At 57.0% G+C, this 25,650-nt stretch overlaps 2 protein-coding genes across 2 annotated transcripts in view; one reads left to right on the top strand and one right to left on the bottom strand.

Annotated features, from left to right (window-relative positions):
• The window catches only part of CDH23 (cadherin related 23), a gene marked incomplete at its 5' end in the record, with an annotated part of 358,117 nt that overhangs the window by 40,356 nt on the left and 292,111 nt on the right, over positions 1 to 25,650 (bottom strand). The window lies entirely within an intron of this gene.
• VSIR (V-set immunoregulatory receptor) lies at positions 578 to 23,951 on the top strand. Its single transcript, XM_080823588.1, has 7 exons — positions 578 to 812; positions 11,022 to 11,447; positions 12,067 to 12,123; positions 17,703 to 17,810; positions 20,928 to 20,955; positions 22,260 to 22,456; positions 22,638 to 23,951. The coding sequence occupies exons 1-7, from the start codon at positions 731 to 733 to the stop codon at positions 22,673 to 22,675; spliced, it is 936 nt and encodes a 311-aa protein (XP_080679714.1). The 5' UTR covers positions 578 to 730; the 3' UTR covers positions 22,676 to 23,951.

Raw genomic sequence — 25,650 nt, forward strand, 5'->3', positions numbered from 1 at the left:
TACCAGATGCATACACGCATGCGTCTGTAGGGATGGGCCACGCCTGGTGTGTATCCCTGCAACTGTGCCCCGTGTGTGTGTGTGTGCATGCGTGTGCACACACAAGGGTTTTGCAGGTTCTGGGATCTACCATCAAGAGGGCTCCAACCTGCCTGACCCTTTACAAAAGTTAGATTTCATTCATTCACTCATTCATTCCACCGCCAGGACTGCCTCCTACCTACCAGGTCCTGCTCTGGGCTGGAGGATGTTGGGGACAGGGGCTTGCCCCCAGACAACTCAAAGGCAGGTGGGTGAGGTCAGACACAACCTACGGTGCTTGTGTGTGTAGCCGCTAAGTTAGAGGCAATACCCTTTTCAGGCTGCAGGGCTGTACTAATCCTCTCCGGAGGGGCACAGGAGGGAGTAGTAAGGAGGCGGGGCTGACAGGAACGCTTGGGCCGTCGCCTCTACCTAGAGGGCCAGGCGCTCTGCGAGTCAGCGGGAAGCCCCGCCCGCAGGCCCTTGGTGAGGCAGTTCCCCCCACGGCCCCCCGGGGGCGCTGTGGGAGAGGGGGGTGGGCCCTGGAGCCGCGGCTCGGGCGCCCACGGCGCTCACTTTCTCAGCGCTCACTCAGCCGGAGCTTTTCCGGCCAGCTGTGTGCCGCCGCTCCCGGAGCACCAGGCGCTCCCCCTTCAAGCCCGCGGTCCCACTCCGGGCCCCGGGGCTCCAGACGCCGCCCGGCAGTGACATGGGCGTCCCCCTGGTCCCGGAGGCCAGCGGCCCGCGCTGCGGGCCTGTGCTCCTTGCTCTCTTCCTGGCTGCCTCCCGAGGTAAGGTGGGCAGGAGTCCTACCCGGGCGCTGGGGAGGCGCACTGGGACAACACGGCTAGGGAGGGGTGCAGGGGGAGTGGGGCGCCCCCCTCTGCCTGCCGTGTCTCCTACTTGCTGGGACCGACTGGCAGGGGCCAGCGGCTCTCTGCCAAGGGCATTGGCTGGGTGGTGGCATATCTGCATGTTCTGACAGCTGCCCGAGCTGCTGCCTGCCAACCTTTCTGTGCACAGAGAGGCCAGCGCAGGACTAGCTCCTGCAGGACGGGAGGTGGCCACGGTGGGGACAGCCCCAGCATTTTCTTGTGCACCCTACAGGCTTCTGACACCTGTGGCATCTCCCTGCCCGTCCTACCTCAGGGCTCCAGGATCTCACTGGGTGCAGGAGGTGTGGTACTCTGTGTCCTGCCCCCTGGAGACACTCCTGGTTGTACCTCAGGGGGCACGGGTCCATTCCCAGATGTGGGTGCCCACCTGGTCCTTATCCTGAGGGTCTGGTTGCTGGGAGTTGACTGGTCAGCTGATTCCTGACATCCTAGCAAGGCTGCAGCTCAGGGACCAGTGTGGAGTCCTAGGGAGACTGTGGGCCACTTTCCTGGCTTGGCCATGAGCCCCATCTGGGACCCGGGATTACTTATGGCATCCTTCTGGTCTCGGTTTCCTCAGCTCATGCTCAGAGGCCCTAAAACCAGGGAGGTGCCACTTTTTCCTCCCAAAGCCCAGATTGTCACAACCCCAAGTGGAATCCTGACCAGGACACGGGGGTACCCAGGGCAGGGTGGGGAGGTGGGGGGAGGGCAGAGGTCAGGATGCCCATAGCCTGGCCCCTGGTTCTTGCGTGCCCAACGCTGGAGCAGCTGGATTTCAAGGGAAGAGGGGGCCGGCAGGCAGCCTGTGAACCAAACATTGTGGGGAGGGCCCAGGGAAAGCTTGAGTCATGAGAGGAGTCAGGGAGGCAGGGGGAAGGTTGGCACAAGGACCCAGTGGGCGGGTCAGAAGAAGAAAGGAGGGGGAGCACAGGGCAGGAGCAAGAGGAGGGAGTTGAGAGAACCTGGAATATACCTCAGAAACAAACTGGGTGCCTGCAAGCAGCCTGTTATCTCAGTGCTGGGAGTCTGGCCTCTGATAAGGAGGAGGGAGCCCACACCCCATACACGGAGCTGCCTAGCCCTGGCCTGGATTCTCCCAGGATGGAGCAGGCAGTCTCGGTACCAAGGCCCTGTTCATGGCAGGACATGGCTTCCAGAAGGGGCAGGGGATGGTGGCAGGCAGGAAGGCCAGCACCGTTCCCACCACAGAGCACCTGCCTTGCTTGCCCCTTTCTTCTCAAGTGAGCCGAAGAGGCCCTTCTGCTCGCTTACCCCTTCCCCTGCCCTCCCCTGGCCAGGCTGCTTTCTGTTCAGCAGCCCCAGTTTGGGAGAACTAAGGTGTAGGGGGCCCCCTTGCAGAGTAGCAGGTAGCAGAGAGGCTCACAGCCCTTGCTCCCTATCATCTACTTAGCCAGAAGCCTTCTCCCCTAGAGGTCTTGGCTACCCAGACAGCTTGGCGCTCCAAAGGGACAGCTTCAGGCCCAGTTCAGGGAGATGATTAGAGCTCGAAGTAGGTTTCCACTGAAGGGGGTCTCTCAGCTTTGAACTACTCTGGGACTCAATATTCTTAACTGTCATACGGGCACGCGAATGAACATTCACACTACCCAGGAGAGTATGTAACAAGGGGCTAACAGACGGGAAGCCTGGTCGCAGGCTCGGTCAGGAGGATTGACCTGTGACTTGGAAAGACTTACTCGCTGGCCTGCGGAGGGGCTGGGTTGCCTTGGGCAGGATTGCTCAGGGTCAAAGCCTTCATGTCTGGGAAGGTGAGAGGGAGATGGCTGGTGTGGGTGTTTTCTAAGCTCCTGAGCCTGGGTCAGCACCAAGGAGAACAGAGGTGGTGAGCAGGTACTCAGGATACCCCTTTCCTGGGCTTAACCAGGGTGAGATGGTGGAGGGAAGCACCTAGAGAGCCAGGCCCCAGCAGACCCCAAGGGTGGCAGACTCTTCTTCCCCTATATGCACTCCTAGGACCTGAGAAAGTTCTTGTCCTTACCATGGCCTTATAGGCTGACCTGGGAGGCCCAGACTCTGGAACTAGTAGTGCATGGAAGGGCACTGAGGCTGGGGAGGGGAGACCCCATCTTCCCCTTCATGGTAAACACACTGCAGGGCCTTGTTGGGTAACCCAATGGCGCAAGCCTCTGACACAGCAAAGGTCAGCTCTTAGGAAATCCACTATCTTCTGTCCAGAACGCCTGGGGTGGCCCTTGAGGCCGGCCCATGGGCATGAGGGGGCAACGACCCAATGCCAGGGATGCCCAGCAATTCCAGCCCAGAAGTACTTGCCCAGCTGGGTTGGTTGGTCTGTTTCCCCCGCGAGCTGGGTAAAGGTTCCCTGCCAGAGCCTGAGCTCCCTGGAATGGGTGGCTCGGGTGGGAGCGACAGTTTTGGGAAGCTGAAAGAGGCCACCTATCCCTATATAGGCCTTATGGGTCTTAGGCTCCAGCAGATCAAGGGACGGAAGGAAGGAAGGGCTCCTCGGGGCCCATCTGGCCTATTGGCAGTGATGCCTTCAACCAGCACTAAACCCCACATAGTGAGCTTGAGGCCCCCAGGTTTGGGCCTGCTACTCATCTAGGAGCAGCCTGCCTTCACTGGGGCACCCAGGGATTGGCAGCACAGCTTTCTGAGGGACCCTCGGGTCCCCTTAGCAGCAGCACTGGCAGGCCCAAAGCCTCCGTGATGACAGCCTGTAATGGGAATGGTGAAGCAAGGGACCTGGGGTTGTGAGCCCCACAGTCTGGTCTCGGGAGTCAGTGGGATCTAGGTTCGAATCCCAAGAGGGCCATTTACTGCTGTGCCTTTGGGCAAGTCGCTCAGCCTCTCTGAGCAAGTTCCTTCATCTCTACAATGGGGATGATGATGGCCCCTCCCTTCGCAGGCTGCGAGGAAAAGTCAGTGCACAGCCTCAGCCCCGTGCCTGGCCCCTGGTGGATGACGTGAGGTGTTCAGCTGTTGCTTGGCTTTCTGCAGCCACGTGCCATTGGCCCTCCATCTAAGTTCCCTGCCGGCTGGAGAGCCCAGGGTGTGGGAAGGCAGGACTGGTTTCCCTAGGACTGGACTCCAAGAATCCTGGAGGTCCCACCACCTGTTGGCACCTACAGGCACTTAAAGTGTGAAATGTCCATGGAGGCACCTGTAGATTCTCTTCAGGTTCCCCAGAGATGGGGGTCTTGGAAACTTCAAGGCAAGCCCAGCTCAGGGTTGGCCCGTCTAACTGGGATCTTTCTCACAACTGATCTTTACGTTTTGCCGGGTTGCTCGGGCCGCCCATTCCCAGAGGGAAAGGCCGTGGCGGTTAGGTACCTGCGTCACGCAGTAATGAACTTTCTGTGCTCGGGCCCGAGCGGACCCCGTCCTTTAACTGTTCTGCCTGGGATGCTCTTCCCCCTGGGCACCTGAGGTTGAACAGCAGAAGCTCTTCACTCCCTGTGGGACCCCGAACACACATTCTCTCTGAGCCACCAGCAGCCTGGGGGACGGGGTGTCAGGGAGCCTGACTGCCCCCTTCGGAAGGGCAGCTCTGAGACAGTGCCCCCTGAGCTTCGGCCTTCTGCTCCTTACCTTTGGGACTTGGGGAGCAGCATCTGCCTATCATATGTACTTATTTTTCCCCCCAAATGGACTTATTTTTTACTTAAGTAAATATATTTTATTTTAGTTTAGTTTTGTTTCGGGGAAGCAGGCCCCCTGCTGAGCAGAGAGCCCGATGACCTGAGCCGAAGGCAGAGGCTTTAACCCACTGAGCCACCCAGGCGCCCCAAGTAAATAGATTTTAAAAGGAAACTTTCTACCACTGCCACCAATGGAAAGCCAGTATCATTGCCATAAATAGACCCAAATCATACAAGTACACAACAAGAAAACCAAATAAGGGTATTCAGTTCTAGCTGGAAACTATAGCCTGGGGAAGGCTCTGAGCCTGAAACCTGCTGTCCTTTGTTAAAAAAAAGGCGGCGGGGTGGGGAGGAGGGGATAACCTTCTCTCGTTGTGATTCTATGGCATTTAATGCCATAAAACTAAAAGTAAAACTGTCTGTGTTAGAGTCGCCAGCGGCTCCTCCCCCCATCGCTGCAGGAGCCAACTCACCACTGTGGGAAGCAATAGCTGGTGGCAGGGGACAGGTCAGCTGCCCCTTGGGAAAAGAAAGAGAGCAGTGGTCTCCTTCTTAAGAGGTCAAGCCAGGGTCAGAGGGCCTCTCTGAGCCGCTTCCAGCCCCCGGTTCTCCCAGCCCCTGTTGCCTTCCTCAAGTAAATATAGTGTCCAAGTAAATACGGTAGCTCCCGCTGGGTCCTCTCTTATGGTGGGGCCCACTAGTTATCCCAATAACCACAGGCCGGGGGAGGGGGGGATGGGGGTAGGGGTAGTTGGGGAGAGGGAGAGAGCTTACAGCAAGCTGAGCCCTCACTGGCCAGGCCAGCTTCCCTCTGCAGGAAGGACGTGGGCCCTCTGGTCCATCCCAGGCTACCTCTACTGTGTCAGTGACTACGGGCTGCCTGCACCGAGGGCAGGTCCCAGGGACTGGGACCTGGACCTTAGGAAGTCCTCACAGTCCAGACCCTTGGGGGAAGCTGGCTGGAGCTGGTATTCTGGGCTGCACACAGGCCTGGGCGAGTCTGGGAAGGAGGCACCCAGAGAAGCATCCATTGGCGGGGCGTCTGGCCAGCTGCCCAGGCCCTCTCCAGGGAGGCGTGCTGGCCAACAGCCTCCAGCCCCGGATGCGCGGATGCTTTCCCAAGGTGCTGGAAGCCCCGCTTCCTCCAATAGAGCCTGGCTTCCCCTTCCCAGACTCCCTGGTCCAATGTGAATGGACACTTCCTGCGGGGGCAGGTATCAATAAACACATCTGAGATGCCCTTTGTCCTTGCCGGCCACAGACCCCAGGCGCTGACCTGCCTGCTCCACCCCTCGCACCGGGGGTCACTTCCTGGAACTCGGCACTGGCAGACTCGGTCCTGATTGCTCCTGGACTCTGTTTCCCTCTGTGCTCTGCCGCTTGCTAAAGACAGAACCCAGCCTTTCCCTACACCCTCCATTGACTACCCCCCCCCAGGGGGGGGACAGGGCCTGGCCAGGAGCTGGAGACCAGTCCCTTGCCTGTTTGGCGCTCATTGGGAGGGTGAGGTCCTGGCCTTTTGCGGCTCTCGCCAGGCCAGCAACAGCAGAGGATCGGGGACTGTGGGATGTTTACTTACAAGCGCTAGCAGCAGCTGGACAGAGTTCTGCTGTTTGGGTGCGGCCTCCCAGGCCCGACTAATCAAGCTGGGGCCCCACCTCCAAAGGCTGGGGCGTCGCCTTGGCAACCGTGGGCTAAACTCGTGCCCCGTCAGGGAAAATACACAGGCCTCTCCACACCCACACACACACCCATCCCGTGCACACCCACAGGGTTTCGCGAGGTGCCTGCTGGGGGGAAAGGTGAACTCATGAAAACTAGCACCCCAAGACGGAGCCAGCCAGGAGCCCCTCTCCCCGGTGCCTGCCGGAACAGAAGCTTCTACAAGGGCCTGAGCCCGCCTTTGGCTGAGGGTCCCACAGCTGGGAAGTGGCAGGAGCGAGACTAGATTCTGAGCGGCCATCCCTCAGAGGTGGCCTCTCTGCCTTGGGCTTGGCTCATGGTGGGACCTTGGTACATATTTGTGGAATGATGGCATGGTGTTTTCAGTTTAGGTCTGAGGCAGAGCAAGGAAGACTGCCTGGAAGCTGCAGTCAGCCTGGGGTCAGTTCACTCTCTGACAGGTGTCAGCCCCACCTGCTTCAGGAGTTGAGGGGCGGGGGGGCTCTTCCTCCCTGCAGTGCTAGCCTGTCCAAGCTGTGGGTTTCAGCTCAGTCACATAGGCTTGGGTGGTCTTGGCGAGGTTGTTTGACTTCTGGGTCTGCTTCCTCATCTTTTAAATGGGCACCTGGGTGGCTCAATCAGTTAAGCATATGCCTTTGGCTCAGGTTATGATCCCAGGGTCCTGGGATCGAGCCCCGTATCGGGGGTCCTTGGTCAGCAGGGAGCCTGCTTCTCCCCTGCCTGCCATTCCCCGTGCTTGTGCTTGCTCTCCGTCTCTCTCTCTCACTTACTCTGTCAAGTAAATAAGTGAAATCTTTTAAAAAAATAATAAAATAAAGAAATAAATAAAACGGGGATGATAATACCTACTTCAGGGGATTTTTAGTGAGAGGAGTATAAAACGCTAAGCAAGTAAGTCCTAACACGTAAGTGACCCATTTCTTGCTCCCTTCCTCTGCCCTAAGGAAACATAGCCCCTTCCTCCTGCCCCAGGCTCTCAGAGCTGGAAAGGCCTAGGAACATGGGGAGTCTCTTGAAATGAGGAGAGGGTGGTACAGAGAAGGGTGGGACTTGCCCAAGGGCACACAGCAAGGATATGGCTAAGTGAGGACAGGGGCCCAGGGATCTGTCAGACCAAGGTTTTTATCCTGAGACCTGGAATTTTCCAGGTTCCTAGCAATCTTCCTTCGGGGCTTCTGCCTCCTTACCCAGTGACAGCTGGGCCCCAAGAGCTGCACAGTGACTGGGCTCAGACCCAGGCCCAGGGTCATTTTCCTGTCCCACATGTTCTCTGCTGCCCTGGAGCTGAGGGCTTTCCTCCCCAGCCTCTCCCCAATCTCTGACAATGACCCAGGTGTCCAAAAGGATCTGTTCCTGACAATAAGCAACATCCTCCTGCCAAATAATTATAAATCCAGCTGTGCGATATAAATATCCCCAGTAACACGTGTGCCTGTGCAGTTGCGGACAGCATGGGGGACGGGCATTATTTTCCCCAACTCTGTGCTGTTGAGCACCCTCCCAAGATAGACAGACAGGCTGCCCTAGGCTTTGACCTGGCTTGAGGCTTAGACACCATAAGGGGATGACCCCCGCCGTCCCTGAACCCCTGACCAAGACAAGACCTTGGGAGCCCTTGGTTCACTGCTGTCAGGCCCTTTTGTGAAATCGAACACTGTTCCTCATCCCCCAAACCTGAATCCCACTGCAAGCTTCTCCTTTTTCTAAAAAGGGAAGAGGTCCTCTGGGGTGTGTAGGGTGTTGGGGATTGAGCAATGCTCCCCTCCCCATGCCTCCCGTCCCTTGCTCTTCTCCGCAATTCTGTGTCCCACCCTGGGTTTTCAAGGAAATTACCTCTAGGGCTGAAAATCTCTCCCCAGTGCTGTCCAGGCACTTCTGTGCTCACCCACCGCCTTGCTTGGACCCTGAGGGCTGGGGCCTGAGGCCCTGCTGGCAGCTCTGGGACTGGGGTCCCACCGGAAGCCGGAGGTGCTGCTTGCCCCCACCTGATCCGCCCCAGCCACAAGCGAGCCCCATCTAACACCTCTGTCCACTCTGCAGACCCCAGCCCCACCTGGCTCAGCTCTGTGCTCCACTTCCTGCTTCTGCTTCAACCCTGGCTCTGCCTGTCCCCCTGCAATGATCTCAGACACGGCCTGGGGCCTCTACTGAGCCAGCTCTTTCCCCCAGCCCCCAAGGTGTGTGTGATCGCAGCACATGCTGCTGGATCTGGCTCTGGCTCCGGCCTTGGGTTCTCTGGGGGAGGATGTGGGGTTGGGAACAGGGAAGATGGGGCATGAGTTGAGAGAGGTGCTGGTGAGAGCTGCCACTAGCTGGGGCTTGTTGGGGCAGGGGGGAGCGCAAGGCAGACAGCTCTTTGGTCTTGCTCTCTGGGCAGGTTTTTAGTCTTCCTGGGAGTGCCTATGAGGGTCCTTTCCCTGTCTACTATGCCCTTCATTTACTGGCACACATAGTTCTGTGGCCATGGCTGCCACCAAGGCCTGTGAGGGGGAGTCCGAGTCACTTACTGTGATTTTCACTGAACTATTTAGCATCTCTGTGCCTCACGTTTTCTCCTCAGTGAAACAGGAATGAAAACAATGCTGACCTTACAGGGTTGCTAGACATGCCCCTAAAGGAGTTGGCATAGCACAGGATACCTGCACTTCCTTCTTCTTCTAGTTCTAACTAGATCTGGCTTTACCTGAAGCCCCCCAGGCTCCAGGTTCTGAGTCCAAACATACCCTCCCTCTGTGGCACTTTAGGAAAATCACTTTCCCCTTCTGGGCCTCTACATTTCTTCCTGAAACAGAGACCAGCATCTTGCCAGCAAGATGTGAAATATCTTCTTATGTTGGCAAAGATTTTCCATAGATCTGGGGCTCCCAGAATTAGCTCCCTCTCACATGTGGGTGGAATGAATGGAAGGAGCTGTGTGTGTGTGTATCTTCCTTACTTTCTAGGGGCCTAAAACAACACCTTGCAGATATATTCTTTTGGGGCCATGATTGTGCTAACCCCCACACTCTGCTTTAAATATGCAAGCCCTCCAGAAATGGATCCCAAGCTGTTGTTAGTCATTCACACCTTAGTGGGAAAGAGTTTGGAGCTGGCTTCTCCATTCCATTCTGCGGAACTATTTTCACTCCTACTAAATGTTTCTGGACTTGCCCAAATGAATGAGAGAGCTGTCTAGCTTCCCTGTAGCCAGCACCAAGTATTAGCAAAGCACTTTCCGAGCACTCCGTGACAAGTATTTGTAATCCTTGCCTCAACTCTGGCAGGTAGATGTTTTCATTTCTGTTTGACAGGGGGGAGTCTGAGGCTCAGAGTTTAAAGGACCCCCAGCTATTGGACTCCAACGCAGGCTTGTCCAGTTCTGAATCTACACCAGGCTGCCTTCTTCTGGACTGGGCAAAGCTTTTAGCTCTGCTGGAGGTTCCCAGGCTCTAAAGACAGGGAAGGGGGTGTGGGAAGGAGGAAGTGGCATTATCTTGATTCATACAGTGGCTGTGGAAGAGACGTGCTGGTTTGGATTCTGCACACATTTCCAAACTCCTTCCCTGACTTACGACAGCCTCTGAAATGCCAATTAAAATTCAAATACCGCTAACGTATAATAACCATGGTGATCCTCCCTGTGTCTGTAAAGGGCATTAGAACACACATCTCATGTTTTCAGCTTTCCCTCACTCTGTCCTCTCACACCCATGCACTGTGTCAATATTTTTCTCATTGCACATGTGAGGAAGGGGGGCTCCCACGGCTAGATAGGAGCTGGGACTCCAGCCCCAGCATCCTGCTTTTAAGGGCCAGTGCTTGGGGGGATCAGCATGGTTAAGTGCTGGGGGGCTGGGGTAGGATAAAGAGGACCAGGGGATGGCTTCATTTGCCTATTGGAGACAAAATGAACCAGGAAATATCTCTAAGAAGACTGGATGGCAGCGGGTACACAGATGAGGCGACCTCTCTTGATTGATCTAGCCCCGGCCCCAAGACACCTTGGGTTTTCCCGCCTCCTCACCACCTAGCTCAGGGCACCCCCTCTACTTGCTGAAGTCCTCTCTATCCATCAACCCCAAAGACACTCGCTCCTTCGAGAAGTCTCCTGACCGTCCCCAGGATGGCTAAGTCTTCCCTCCTCCAATTGCCCTGTAGGCTGGCACCAGTCTGCCCTTTAGCCTGTGGGTTACTTTGTCAGGAAGGCCTGCTTTGTCAATGTGGCAAGGCCCTCAGCTCCCAAGGGGAGGCTGTGCGCTCAGCATCCAGGTGAGATGTAGCCCCTGGCCCAGGCCCTGCACACAGAAGGTGCTCCATTAGTGCTCCCTGATGAGGGGGCGGGAAGACATGGCCAGCCTCAGGAAAGGGTAGGGCCCAAAGTGCTAATGGCCCCAGAAGGGTGGTCAAGGGCAAAGAGCTGCTCTTCCCAAATAGCCTTCACACTCCTCGTTCTGCTTCCCACCAGACTGCATGGGGCATGGAGGCAGGAGCTGTCTGCAGCTGGTCATGGGCAGAGCCGCAGTGCCAGTGGCCCTGGTGTGGGGAGATAGACACGCTGGCTGGGCCCAGTCCGCTGCCTGCCCAGAGCCTCTCCTGCACCTCGTGCAGCTTCCCTGAGGCCAGGGGAGTCCCTCACCTGGAGAAGCTCCTCCTCCCACGCAGCCCGCGATGGAGTCAGGTTCAGGAGCTAAGGAAGAAGCTGAGAACCAGGGAGGTCAGCTGACTGGCCTGGGGGACCCACATCTTTGGAGCCCCAGGCCAAGGTTCCTCCTCACTCAGGAGGAACTGGGAGTGGTTCTGGCACAGGCAGAGGACCGTCTCTTGTCTCTTTGAACAGGTCCGGCGGCAGCCTTCAAGGTGGCCACACCATATTCCCTGTACATGTGCTCCGAGGGGCAGAACGTCACCCTCACCTGCAGGATCGTGGGCCCCATGGCCAAAGGGCACGACGTGACCTACTACAAGACATGGTACCGCAGCTCACGGGGCGAAGTGCAGGTGTGCTCGGAGCGCCGGCCCATCCGCAACCTCACGTTCCAGGACCTCCACCTGCACCACAGCGCCCACCAGGCCAACGCCAGCCAGGACCTGGCCCAGCGCCATGGGCTGGAGTCGGTCTCCGACCACCACGGCAACTTCTCTATCACCATATACAACCTGACCCTCGCGGACAGCGGCCTCTACTGCTGCCTGGTGGTGGAGGTCAGACACCACCACTCAGAGCACAGGGTCCACGGCGCCATGGAGCTGGCGGTGCAGACAGGTGAGGGCTCCTCTATGGGACCGCCCGGGGGGGCCGTGGCCATGGGGACGGCGCGCTAGGCCCCGGCTGGAAAGTGAGCCGAGGTGACCACGCGACTCCGGGGCTGGGCTGCTAGGGATCGGGTGGTGTGACCATGTGTGATTCTGTCAGGAGGGGGGTGTGGTTCCAGATGGGTGACATGGACACTCCAGGGACGTACGTGGTGAGAAGGGGTGGTCATGGGGTGTGGGGCTGCGTGTAAGCTTCTCTGGTTGGTGGAGTGTGACGGAGAGGGGGGTGTGCATGGTTCTGTCTGGTAAGAGAGGGTACCAACCTAGGCAGGGAGGTACCGCTTGGGACAATACAGTGGCCGTGATATATGACCTGGGGTGTGAGCCGGTGAACACTTGTTGGGGAGTGACTATGTGTGTGTGTGTGTCCCCAGGTGAGAGCGTGTGAGGCGACGGGCTGGGTAGACGTGTGGGTGCCCACAGGTGTCCACATGCTGGGACGTGAGAGTGAGCCGGGCACACACAGCCATGCGGTGAGAAGATGCATCTGTGTGTGTGCGTGTGTGCTGGCTGTGACAGGCCCTCCTGACCTCAGGCCCACCTAACGCCCCTTCTCTTTGCTCCCACAGACAAAGCAGCATCGACGCAGTGTATTGCATACCCACCATCGCCCAGGGAGAGTGAAAGTAAGGGACTGCCCTTTTGGCCCTTTTGGGTTCTCCGTTCTCCTCTGCCCTCCTCTTGGACGCAGGCCCCACTCGGGACTCCGACCTCATCACTCCAAGCCCACGGCGCCCCTGTTCTTCCTTCCCTGCTATTGCCCCTCCCTTTCACCGCCCCCTTCCCAGAGCCATTGGGCTGAACTTCCCAGAAGCCCACTCCCCTTCCAAGGCTCAAAGCCCGGGGAAGCCGGCTCCTGGGGGTGGGGGGGTGCCCTGACAGTGGTCTCCGGCCAAGGGCCCCCCAGGACAGGTGCCGAGTGCCACAGCTGTTTTCAGGGATGCTGCTCTTGCCCACCAGTGCTCTGCCCCATAGAAGGCTGTGTGTGTGTGGGGGGGCGGTTCTCTTGGCTTGAATCTGCCTGCTTAAAACTTCCTTGTTCTGTGCACGGGGGAGAGAGGACGGAGCGACTCGGGAAGGGGAGCAGAACTACCTTTCCTAGAGCTCTTCCGACATGCCAGGCACTGTGCTCAGTCTTTACAAGTACTGGTATCCCCATGGAGTCTGATTAGAGCCCTCTGAAGCAGGCAGCACCACCTTCCCTTTCCATACATGGACAAGAAGCCCAGAGAGGGGACATAACTTGCCCAAATTCATACAGCTGGGATGTGCTCACTTCACCTTCTTCCCAGCTTGAGGAACGCATAGGGCAGTGGTTGGGAGGCAGTCAGCCCCCTGGTTCTGGCCCCGGGAGGCATCTTGTGGAAGAAGGCAGGCCGTAGCTTGGAGGGATGTCTGGGCACTCAGAGGCCAGGGCAGAATGCCCAGCAGCTTGGAGGCAGCAGGCAAAGGGGAGACGTCTCCATTCTTTGAAGAGAAGAGTGTCTCGGCTTCCAGAGTCTTCTATCCATCAGTATCTACAAGGCATCTAACGTGGACCAGCCCTGGCCCAGCCCCTGGAGATACAAGAGTGCAGACCTTCTCCCCGCTGCCCTCCAGTAGGTCATGCACAAAGACTGAGGGCAGCTAGAACTTCAGCCCCAGCAAAGCCTAGCTCAAAGGTCGTGATGACTTTCTCCTCCAACCACTCTTGCTTGAACCAACAAACAGCTTAGCCAGGGATAAAATTAGAACACACATTTCCGTCTGAGCCAGACCCACATGGAACTAAGGAACTCTGGTTCAAGACCCTGTTTCTGTGCACCGCAAACCTGACGTGTCGCCTCAGCACCAGGCCACCGCTGTCTTCACTTCCTCCCCGGGCAGCTCCCTGGTGAGGGTGGATGGCCGTGTGTGCAAGCCCCTGGGGCGGGGGCCGAGCTTCACCTGGAGGGGGCCCACGAGTGTTCACTTCCCCATTGCTCCTTCCACTCTGAGCAACCCTCCAGTCCCCCTTCTTCCTCCAGGAGCTCCCAGAGCTCCCCTACAGATCATCCCCTCTGCCACTGCCCACATTTCACTGGCGGGGAAACTGAGGTGCAGACAGGTGCGGGGACTGCTCCCAGTCTCTCAGCCAGAGCGCCCTGTTTTCGGTCACAAAGCCCAGGTGCTGGGCTGCCCTCCTCTCTCAACACCGATTTTCTGAAAATTAGTTTTATGAATTTAAGTCCTGGGACATATATTAGAGATGCCAGTGGGGACAATGAAGAAACAAGGTACAAAATAGAGGGAGCCGAGATTTGATTCACTTTTCCTAATTAAGACTCTAAAGAAGCAGCTCCTGGAATTAAGGAAACAGAAGTCAACCAGGAAAGCCTGGGATTCTGGCTGGTAAGAACCCAAGGCTGAAGCAGAACCTTGAACTTGATTGTCAAGAGTCCGTCAAGTTTCCTTCGCTGGGCACCTGTACTCTTAGATGTTGACATTTGCCTTCCCCTCCAAGGATGCACAGCCTCACTCTGGTCCCTGCTTCCCTGAGCTACTGTCCACAGTGGCCTGGCTCCCCAAGGGCCAAAGGGGTGTGTTTACTTCTATCAGAACTGTTGAGGGCAGGGTGATGACTTTGCTGGTGACCTCTGGAGGCCCAGTCCCTTTCCAGACCCTTGGTTCTGGAGGTCTGGAGACTCTAGCTGTGGTGGAGTCTTGTCACTAAGGTGGACATGGCGTCCGAGGAAGAGGAACCCAGTTATCCTTTTGGGTAGGGTGTGGGGGTTTGGGGACAGTACTTCCATTCTCTCGGTATCATGGGTCCGCTGAGAAATGGGAGCATGTGTGTCCCTTCCCTGCTAACAGGGAGGCAATCCGTGTTACCCAAGAGGCTGAATCCGAGATCAAAAACTCCAGTGCCCCCGAAGCCAGGGACCTGGGGAGGGTGGGGACCGTGGTGAGTAGCCAGCCGCCCTCCTGTAAGTGCAGCTCCAACTGCTGCATGCTTGAGGGGGGCCGGGGCTGCCAGAGCCTCTCCATTTCCCAGCAAGGTCAGAATTCCAGATTTTATAGAAACCCTCAATTCAAAAAATGTTGGACAAAAAAAAGAAAGAAAGAAAGAAAGAAAAAAATTATGTACCATGTGGGTCATGACGGGATGGCAAGTAGATGCCAATAGACAGTGAGCACACATCTGTTTTCTAATGGTTTGGGAACATTTGTCCAGTGACCCCTGTGCTTAGTGGGCCTCAGGTCCGGCTGCTGGGTACTGCTGTCAGTGCTGCCGACCTTTGGAAAGACCCTAGTCCCTGCTCGCTCTAAGACAGGTGCCCCACAGCCAGCCCTGGTACCTGGTGGGCTAATGATGCTTCCAGCCAAGCGGCTCGGGGATTTTCTGTTCTCCCTGTAGCCCTGTCTCCTAATGGTCTCTTTGGAAAGTAAGAGGGTGGCCAGGCTAGGAAATCATCTGAAAGCCCAGGTCAGTCTGAGGTTGGGGGAGGAGGGGAGAGAGGCTGAGGAAGTTGGTCTCCAAGGAACCCCTGATTGTTGAGGGGCTGTGGTTTTTTCACTGAGCCCAGGGAAGGGGCCTGGGCAGGCTACCTCCTGCCAAGCAACCTCCCTGTTGCCCTACATAGCAGAATGTTCGGTTTGCTTTCATCCAACCCCCTCCTGGGGGAACCAGGCAGCCTGAAGGAACTCTCTCCTCCCTTTTCTTGCCTACCTACCTACCCACCTACCTACATACCCACATACAGGGTACAGGCAGGTTCTAGACAAGGGTACACTGCTGAGCAGGGTAGGGTTGGGCAGAACTCCCCTCCAGCCTGCTGTGTAAGGGCCTGGCACAGTTCTCAGGGCTGGCCTGGCAGCTCTCTCTGCCAGTGCCTGGTCACCTTCCCAGTGAGCCTGGCTCTGGAAGGCTACCAAGCAGGACCCCTCACCCTCTCCTCCTCAGGTACTGGCCATACTTGTGGGAGGGGGTGGGGAGCTGGGGCGAGGCTGGGCTCTACAGAAGAGCCCACAGCTTCTAGGGCAGGTGGTCCCACAAAATTGTCCCCAGACCCTGTCTCCCTGTCCTGGGCTCAACTCTCAGCCCAGGTTGTAAGGAAACCAGGTCCTGGTCCCCTGGAGGGCCCACAGAGGGGGATCTCTGCCTGGGAACAGGAGTCAGGCCTGGAGTGGGGACAGGGATCCCCAGTGAGTAAGCATCTAACCCCACTGAACGTGACTTAGTAGCAGTCTGGAGCCCTGCTCTGACGACTAGAATAGGGCACTTTGCAGCCCCCTTCTCAGTGCCCACCAGAAGGTCCTATGACAGGGAGTTAGAAATCCTTGAATGTCTGAATTACAGAATGTGTCTACTTTCACTACTCCACGTCAAACCGCAGCCTTGCTGAGATGTGCAGGGAACCTGCTTTAATGTGGACTTGAACTTGCTCTGTAACTAGCATAGCAACTGTTCCTGCACCAGTGGGTAGGTCTAAAGTGCCTGCAAACAGTTTGTTCTCTTCCGTGGTATGAACAAACCCCCGGAAAGCTTATTTACACCATCATGGTGTTTAGCAACACAATGAGATAAAAACAGCCTTTATTCCCAAATAAATAGTGCAAAGGCAACACCGGGACCACAACCCCTCCACCTTCCCCAAGCTCCCCAGGGGCTGCATTGATGCCATGACAAGGTATCCCAGCCCATATTTTGTATTTTGGGAAGGGCTGAAATCGGGAAGGAAATGCATTTACGCTGGTTGTGGTTCTGAGGGTACGTCTGCTCCCAGCTAAACTCCTGGCGTCAGCAGACAGGCTGAAACAAATGAAGCCTCCCATGCTGTTGGTGGGATGGTAACGTGGAGGGCGATTAGACAGCAGCCTGGAGGAAAACACGTGTACTCTTTGGCTCAGCACTTTCGCCGCTGGGAGTTTGCATTCGGGGGTACTTTCCCAAGAGAGCAAAGATGCACACGCGAGGAGTCCGCGGCTACGTTATTAGTTACGGGGAAACATCAAAGCAATCTGCATGTCCACCAGTGGGGGGCTGTTTCCATAAATTCTGGGGTGAGCCCAGTGACAAGGCCCGAGGCAGAATGAGGTAGAGCTCTGTGCCATCCAGAGCTGTCCGTGGGCAACGTGACATGCTGAGTGGGCAAAGCGATCGTCATGAAAAGCAGCCGTTTGCTGTGTACGCAGGGAACAAATCTGGGCTGCACGCAAGGAAAGTGGGGACAGGGACTGCCTCTGCAGGGGGCCCGGGGGGAGGAGGAGCAGCAAGAGAAGGAAACTTTTTTTTTTAAGATTTTGTTCATTTGACAGAGAGACAGCGAGAGAGGGAACACAAGCAGGGGGAGTGGGAGAGGGAGAAGCAGGCCTTCTGCTGAGCAGAGAGCCCAATGTGGGGCTCGATCCCAGGACCCTGAGATCATGACCTGAGCCGAAGGCAGATGCTTTAATGACTGAGCCACCCAGACACCTCAGGAGGAGAAAACTCTTAAATATATTTTAACATATATACATATATACATATATATATATAAGTTATATATATATTAATTTAGAAAGTCTAAAATTTTAAAACGCTGGATAAAGATTCACATTTTTCTAGTTCTCACCCACATCTCCCCCCATGACTTGAAGGTGTGGGATCACTTCCAGAAGCTGTGTCCAGAGCTAAGGGGTCTCTTGGGATGAGTGGGGCTTTTGTTCATTTTGATGTTTTTTTTTTTTCTTATTGTGGTACAATGTATATAACATAAGATTAGCATTTCAACCACTGTTAAGTGTGCCATTAATTCTGCTCACCGTGTGGTGCAACCATCACAGCTATGTATTTCCAAACGTTTTTCACCACTTGGGTTCCTTCTGACCTTGAATGTCATGACACAGGATCTGTGAAGGACTTGCTTTCCCTTTCCAGGGAACAACCTGTGGCCCAGGGCAGCTGAGCTGTCCCCAGGGGCCTGGGATGAAGACCCTGCTCTCTCTTTCCCGGAGCTGCCTTTGCTCTAAGCACCTGGTCTCATCTCTGTGTGCCCTGGGCCCATGTGGGCAGGTGGCATGGGGCTCTCTTTGAAAGGGGATCCCTAGGCCTTCTGTGCCTCTTGCAGATCACTAAGGGTCTGGCTGTGGGGCCTGGGTAAAGCTGGGTCCCCTGCTGCCCGGAAATTTCCTCTCTGGGCTTCAGTCTCCCCTCAGGAGAAATGGAGGGAATGGAGTCTCACCGTGGCTCTCTTTCCCCTCACAGGCATCACAGCTGCTGCGCTGGCTACTGGCGCCTGCATCGTGGGCATCCTCTGCCTTCCCCTCATCCTGCTCCTGGTCTACAGGCAAAGGCAGGTGGCCTCCAACCGCCGTGAGTATCCCCACCTGCCTGGGGTGGGTGAGAGTGCAAGCGATCCGCCCCAGCCCCCAGCTCAACCCCTGGGATCAGCAAAGGCAAGAGGCAGGCACATTTCCTCTCTGTTCTAGAGATGGAAGGTGCTCGAGTCCCTGCAAGGAGCTGGGCTCCATGGTGGAGAGAGGAGGGGACCCAGGTGTGCCATTTGGGGGGCCTGAGTGCCCACCAGCCTCAAGTGGTCCTGGCTCAGCACTCAGTAAATGTCTATTGACTGAATGAATAGTCACACAGAGTGGTTCAAACTGGTTTATAAAATTGCGGCCACCCCGCCCCTCCCCCCGCCCCACCCCGAGATCCTTTGCGGATCTGCTTTAAGGTAGGGGTAGGCTTGTTTTGTAACCAGCATTATAACTGTCGGGGCAAAAACGACCTTTGGATTATCAGAACTGGAAGGGATCCTGGAGATAACTTAGTTCAGTTCTTTCCCCGTAGAGCTGAGAAACCTGAGCTTACTAGCAGGGTTAAATAATTAACCGAGTGTTCTTGAAGTGCGTAAGTGCCAGAGCTGGGACTCAAGCCCAGAGCTCTCCACTCAGGCTCTTCCCCGGGAGTATAATCCCACCAGATCATCAGAATGCCCACTGGCATGAGCGTCCTGGCCACAACCCCTGCCTGGGAAGGTTGCCGTGCTCGGTCCCGTGCCAAGGTTGTTATATGCCTTCTCTTCTAACGATGCGACAACTTGGTCCTACAATTGTTCCTCCTTGACAACTGAGTAAACTGAGGCACAGAGAGGTTCAGTAACTCACCAAGGGACCCTCACAGTGAGTCAGCGGCGAAGCCTGGCTCCAGCTCATGGCCACAAACACCGTTTCATCCTCCTTTGTGGTACAGTGGCCCTTGCCCTTCCTCTGACCCCACCCCTGAACCTGGGCTAGCCTGAGGCCTCCAGGAGCAGGAGGGTGGGGAGGCCTCTGCTCTGGCCCTTGCGTCACCTCTCCTGCCTCTTCCCCTCTGGCGGGTTGCAGAAGGTAGTGGAGAGAGAGCTGCTCTGTTGGCAGGTGGCTTTTGGCTCACATCCAATTTCCTCTGGCTGGACCATAACACCTGCACGGCCCTCTCTCCTGGGGGCCCGACCTGGAGCCCCCACAGTGGCTCACTCAGGGCCTGTGGTCACCTTTCCCTTACTCTCAGGACATCCACACTCCTTTCACAAAACCTGCCATAGCCTACTGCCAGAAATACCTGAGGTTGGGGGTGTGGGGGGGAGAAGGCGGGTCAAGGGCTTGGAGCAGAAAGAACCCAGGGGCTCAAGCAGGGAGAGTCATCACTGTGGAGCCTCCGTGAGCTCGTGTTCATCTGTGCAGTGTTTTCACGCAGGTGAGGAAGGGACGAGGAGGGAGACACACTCAGCTCCCAGTAAAGAGCTCTCAGTGCTTCACGCATCCTCTGAAACTAAACGGACCCTAATTCTGTGACATGCAGCTGCTTACAGCTCCTTATCCCCAAATTAAATATATGCAGTAACAAGGTGTCAATAATTTATCTTCTAATAAAAGTATTTTGGGGGTGCCTGGGTGGCTCGGTGGGTTAAGGCCTCTGCCTTCAGCTCAGGTCGTGATCCCGGGGTCCTGGAATCGAGCCCCGAATCGGGCTCTCTGCTTGGTGTGAGCCTGCTTCCTCCCACCTCTCTCTCTGCCTGCCTCTCTGCCTACTTGTGATCTCTCTCTCTCTGTCAAATAAATAAATAAAATCTTTAAAAAAAATATTTTGGAGGCCAGTTGGCTCACCCCTTTCCAAAAAAAAGAAAGAAAGAAAAAATGAGTTATAGGATCAGAGTCTTCGAGACAGACCCAAGAGATGATGAGAGAGAAACCACGTGCAAAATGGAGAGGGAGGGGAGAAATGGGTCCTTTTTTCATCTAGTCTTGTGAAAAGTGCTGCTGCTGGAATTCTGGGAACAGAAGTCACTGCAAAACACCAGGAGTTCGGCTGCAGGGCGGAGGCTAAGCGCCGGGTCGGGGTGGCAGTCCAGGGAGGGAGGGGACAGGGAGCGTGTGTCGGTTGCTGCAGGCAGGGCGCTGGCTCTGAGAGCATATGCAGGGAGGAAGAGAGAAAGGGCTGGGAGCACTGAGGCAGGCAGCCTCCTGCAGAGGCTGATCAGTGTGGAAACCAACCCAGTTTCAGATGGAGATTGGGTTTCCCAGCTCTAAAGTGGGTCCAGAAACCCACCCCCTCAACGGGTGGAGAGAATGAGCCCAGGGAACGCTGGGCACCTGCCCAAAGCCCGATGCACAGAGCCGCCCGCTAAACGGTAGCCATGATTCCTTGCGAGAGCAGAGATTTTAGGAACCTTTGTGCAACTTCCCGTGTGTTCCGTGTGTGCCCCTCCCGCCCACGTTTCCCCACAGTGACCGTGGTAGAGCTCTTGCAAATGAGAAGTGTACAGGGAGCTGCAAGGAAGAGGGAAGTAGGGCCACGGCTTCTGGTTGGGGGCCTGTTTGGGGGTGGGGAATCCTGGGAGTGGGACAGTGCGGCAGCAGCTTGGAGGAGCATCAGAAAGTGGCGGAATGGCTGAGAAGTCAGGGGGTCTCAGGCCCCTATGGCTCTCCTGAGAGATGTCACTGCTACAGCCACCCTCTAGGGAATGTGGAGGACGGACCAGAGAGGACCAATTAGGGACTCCAGTTAGGGACTGAGTTCGAGGCCCTCCCACTCAGTAAGTCATGGCGAGAGACCAGAGTGTGGCAAGTGTCCAAACAGGAAACAGCAAATTCAGGAGAGAGGCCTTTGCCTGATACTTAAATCCAGAAGCTCTTGCAACACCTAATGAAGCCACAGGAGAAAGCACTGGCTGCCTTTGGCCTCCTGGGGACAAACGCCGTCCCTTATGCTTGTGAAATGCAGCCCGTTTCATTTATCACTGGTTAACACCAGGCTCACTGAGGCCTTGCGTGCAGGGCAAACACTGCCGTGCGGGCCTCCTGAACCAGCAGAAGGCGGATCCAGGGCTGAGTGTGGCCCAGCCTGGCCTTGCTCCTGTTCCTCGAAGGGCATCTGGCAGCGGGGACAGGGATGCCGTCTAGGGAAGCCTCTCCTTTGTGACTAGCTTCTCTGTCTGTATGTCCCCAGGTGCCCAGGAGCTGGTGCGGATGGACAGGTAAGGCCCCTGGAGATCTTCCTGAGAACAGTGCTTGTAGCCACCCTGACCCCGACTCCAAGCCTGGCAAGCTCTCTCTCTCCCTGTCTCTCCCCGGGCCTGTGGCTCTGTTGGGCACGGTCTACACTCAGACCATAACTGGACTTAATGCCGGGGCGGGGGAGGTCACTCTTTGCCTGGACTGGACTCCCCTTCACCAGACTCCTTTCCCCACTCACCCCGCCGATAACTTGTCTTGGGACATGGCTCAGAACACAGACAAGGCCTCCCGGGTCCTCCCCAGGCCCTGGGTCAGCTGTCAAGAAGGAGAGCTGTGCAGGAGGCTCCCGTACAGCCCCCCAGGGCACAACTGCTTAGCAAAGGGTCTGCCATCTGCCACTGAGGCCTACACATCTGTGCTCTCCTTGCCACCCCCCCCCCACCCTGCCCAGTAGGCTGAGCTCTAACGCTGCTGGGATGAGCCCGGCACCTTCCTTCAGGCCCAGTGTCAGCTGCCCAGGCTGGGGGAGGAGGAGAAAGCAGCTGAACTGGGGACAGACACTGAAACATGCAAAGGAAGATGGCACACCCAGACCAGGGGTCCCTCCCTGCAGAGCACTCCAAGGAGAAAGCCATCAGGCTGCCGCAGGCCACCAGGGCAGAGGCTGGCCAGGGGCTCCTAGTGGGGCAGTGGGCAGGGCACATGGTGGCTGGGAGAATGTGTGTTGGTGTGCTCGGGGCAGGAAGCGGCCGTGGAGTCTGGCATGGGGGGGCTGTCCTCAGGAATGAGCCCCACTCAGGAACTTGGCCCAGTTACCTTTACCAGCAAACCCAGAGTGCCTCTAGGTGTTTGAAAGATGATTTTCTAGACAGGTCAAAGGAGGTCCTGCCAGTGGTCCTGCCAGGATCTCAGAGCTGGCGGCAGGGGGTGGCAGTCTCTTTCGAGGTGATCCCGCTCCCAAGCAGGAAGAGGGAGAACACTGCTCCCCGCACCATACTACAAGCATTCAATCCTAATGCCATCAGCTCTGACCAAAGAGAAACCCGCCACAGGTTCCCAAATCTAGTGTCCTGAGCGTGTCTCTGACCCCAGGCTTCCCGGCTGCGCCCATTGCGGATGCCGCCTTGAGCTCAGGGGAGATGGGAGAGTATAAGCCGTGCCCTTTTCTCTCTGACCCTGGCTCCTCCCTTCCTGCGGGAAGAGGGTACAGAGGTATGGGCTGTGAAGGCACGGGCGGGGAGGGAAGCAGAAGAATGGGGCAGGCAGGAGGGCAAAGGCCCAAACCTGGGCAGCGCAACGGACTGAGCCAGCTCTCCTTTTCTAGCGGCAACACGCAAGGAATCGAAAATCCTGGCTTTGAGGCCTCTCCGTCCTCCCAGACCATGCCAGAGGCCAAACCCAGGTCTCCACTGTCCTACATGGCTCAGCGGCAGCCTTCAGAGTCCGGGCGGCACCTACTCTCTGAGCCGGGCACCCCTCTGTCTCCACCAGGCCCTGGGGATGTCTTCTTCCCAACCCTCGGTAAGTGTAGTCCAACAACCCACCCCCGCAGGGCACAACAGACTGCAAGGTCATGACCTCCCCGTGGCCTGCAGGGCAGCAGCCTCACTCCCCTTGTGAGGCCTTACAGCCTCCCCGTGTGGGCTTAGGGGTGAAGGACTGAGAAGCTCCCCATTCATTCTACTTCTCCTTTCTTTTGCAGACCCCGTGCCTGACTCCCCAAACTCTGAGGCCATCTAGACCAACTGGGGCCGGCGGGCAACTGTGGCTGGGCCTGGGGCAGGTGCATCTGAGGCAGAGCCGACCTTCTTGAGTGGTCCCTTGGCCTTGACCCTGGTCCTGGTTTCCTCCCTCCTGATCTGAGCCCAGACTCTCTGAGATACCTCTGATGGCCAGACCCTCAACTCCTCTGGGTGCTACAGGGCAGAAGGGAGAAGGGGTTGGATGGCTCAGCCCCTGTCTCAAGGATGGTGGGGTGCTAGGACCCCACCCGAGACCTGAACTTTACCAGCTACAAATGCCAAATGGCCTACATCCGAGAAGTTCAAGAGTTTCCAGCCTATGGCAGCTTCTCTCCCTGGGACATGAGCTTTGTGACTGGACAGCCCTGATGGGACAAGATGAGCACTGGACAGAACTCCTCTCCCCTCTTCCCACACAGTGCCATCCTCCCAGGCACGAGACCCAGGACACAATGTGGAAAGACTCCTCCTCAGTGTGGTAGAGCTAGCTTTCCTGACCTCACCTGAGGCAGCTCCTCTATCAGACTCCCACTCTGTGAGCCCAGAGCTCTGAGGCTGGGCCTGCCTGCCCCCAGGGGCCATGGGAGCCTTTCCCAGCTGTCTGCTCCCAGCAACCTCTCCCAGTAGCTGTCTGCCGGTTGAACAAAAATGGGCTCCCGCTGCCTGCCCTCTGGTCCCCAGAGTTCACTGGCCAGGGTCCCCGAAATAGGAAGTGCACCCTGAGGCACAGCGGCCACTGTGGGCCAACTGGGATCTTGGGCAATGGGGGCCAGGCCAGAGGTTGCAGTACGCACCGTAGAGGGGGGTGAGGGAGAGCACGGGGAGCCTGCTGGGAAGGTGAGTGGCTCCACCTCTGCCCCTCCCCCCTCCACTGTGCAGTGTGCTTGGTACAGAAGGTGACCGCACACTGTATTGTCCCAACTGTGACCCTCCCGCCAGTGGAAAGAGGAGGTGTTATTAAAAACTCCACGGGCAGCAAGTGCAAACCCTGTGAAAAAACTGTAGGAGATGGGCTTGAATCCCTGCTCTGCTTCCAGGAGTGCCTGGGAGCCCCCCATCTCCTCCACCTCCCCCGCCCCATCTTTGGTCTTCCATTCCACTTAATCTGGGCTGAGTCTCCACTGCAGAGGGACCCCGTGGGGTGGGTGTGTACATAGAAGGGTCTGGGGCCCTGTGCTCCATCTCCTGCTTCCAGCCGTGTCCTGGATTTGTTTCTATACACCATGTGCAAGGGAATGCTTTGCGGAATTTTGATTAAAGCGTTTTAAGACACGGAGAGGAGTGGGGGGGGGGCTCTGCATACTCTGGGGGTGGGAACAGGGAAATGGGGTGGAGGGGCCCGTGAGGGGAAGGGGTGAGTTTGAGCGGGTAGGGCCCAGGCAGTGCCTGGAGGAGGGCGTTTAGCTCAGCAGCCCATGCGGGCTCTGCTGAGCTGGACCCCAGGGCGCAAAGCTGGGACTTCAGGCTGGCGGAAGGGCCCAGCACGCAGGGAGAGCCCTCTGGATGGCCTGAAGAGGTGGGGGACAGGAGTTGGGGGAGGAAGAATGCAGCTCTGGGATCTCTGGGAGCAGTAAGCCTCCAGGCCTGCAGCTAGAACCAGAGAGGTCCCCTGGATACACGGCATTGCTTCTGAGCTCCCCGTCAGGCCTGAGGGCATGGGCAGTGTGGGTGTCCTGCTATGCTGGGGCGGGGCGGGGGAGGGTTGGCCTTGAGGAAAGAGTGGGCCTGGAGACTGCACGGACACCTGCAGCAGCCAGGACACCAAAATCCCAGTTCCTGCTCTGTCCTGGGGGTTCCTCTTCGCTTCCATCTGCTCCCTGGACACTTAGTGCCGGCTGCCATAGAAAGAGGGTGCTGTTCTAACAGCTCTTGAGGACCCACGGCAGAGATGGGCAGGGTGATACATGCTCAAGGCTGAGCTTGGCTACCCCTAGAATTGAAGGAAAAGCCTACAGACCAGACCCACCTCCGATCCCCCAGCTCAGAAAGAGTGCTCCTGCCTTACGGGGAGGCTGGTCTGGCCCATCCCTCAGCTTTTGACCTCCAGGCAGATATAGTTTCTGAGAATTTGGCTGCCAGACCCCAAGCCTGGCTGCTGATGTGTGGAGGGAGGGAGCAAGGGAGGGAGGAGGCCCCAGAGCAGAAAGCCACCACACTTCCTCCCCAGCTTCCTCCTGCATGGCCTCGAGATCTTCTTTTCTGGACCCTTACAAGTGAGCACATCGCAGCTTCGTGGTTTCCTGTTTTCAGTGAAATTTACTCTGAGCTCCAGGCTCCATCTTTATCCTGGACCACATGCTCCGCCCCCAGGGCCCCTAAGACATCCTCCCTGCTGCTAAGGAGGGGCTCGTAGGCTCGCCTGGGGGGTGCAGGTACCCTGGGATCATCGCACCTGCCTCCCATGGGGCTGGGAGGGACACTGGGGCCTCCAGAGATTTGGCCAGGCAGGGTGAGACCGAGGCAGGAGGCCAATGGATCACGGCACTGGCTGAGGCCCTCAGAAGGAAATCTGTGCTTTGAGGCCCTAAGTTACTGTTAAGAAATAGATCAGGAATTATAAGGGCCATCATTCCTGTAACCTTTTCATGTCCCCATTTAATAAAGACAACCTGCCTGTATTCCCTCCAAGGGAGAGGCCAACGGAGGGGAGTTGATGCTCTGAACACGTGCCGTGGGGGCCACAGGGGATCGGGCTGGCCCTGCCTGGGGGGTCAGTGATGAGGGGCACTGGGGTAGGTATGCAGGAACGCGGGGGCCTGCTTCTCAAAAGCCCAGCCCTGGGGTCAAGGGGCCGAGGGGCTGAGGCACTGCCTTCTCCAGTGAGGGCTCTGTCTCAGGAATGCATCATGGAGAGGCGGCCTGCAGAGGTCCAGTCACTCTCCATCCCAGCTTGGGCATTGCTTCCTGGAAGGGGCCTTCCTGAGTGTCAGCTAGAGCTCCCCAAGGCTGGTCTGACTGTGATTTCTCAGGGAG

Source organism: Martes martes, assembly GCF_963455335.1.
Source record: "Martes martes genome assembly, chromosome: 14".
NCBI lineage: Eukaryota > Metazoa > Chordata > Mammalia > Carnivora > Mustelidae > Martes > Martes martes.

Excerpts from the sequence above, each read along its gene's own strand:
- VSIR (XM_080823588.1), top strand. The coding sequence starts at position 731 with ATGGGCGTCCCCCTGGTCCCGGAGGCCAGCGGCCCGCGCTGCGGGCCT. Across the intron at positions 813-11,021 it reads CTTCCTGGCTGCCTCCCGAG|GTCCGGCGGCAGCCTTCAAG; the intron begins GTAAGGTGGGCA and ends CTCTTTGAACAG. Across the intron at positions 20,956-22,259 it reads GAGCTGGTGCGGATGGACAG|CGGCAACACGCAAGGAATCG; the intron begins GTAAGGCCCCTG and ends CTCCTTTTCTAG.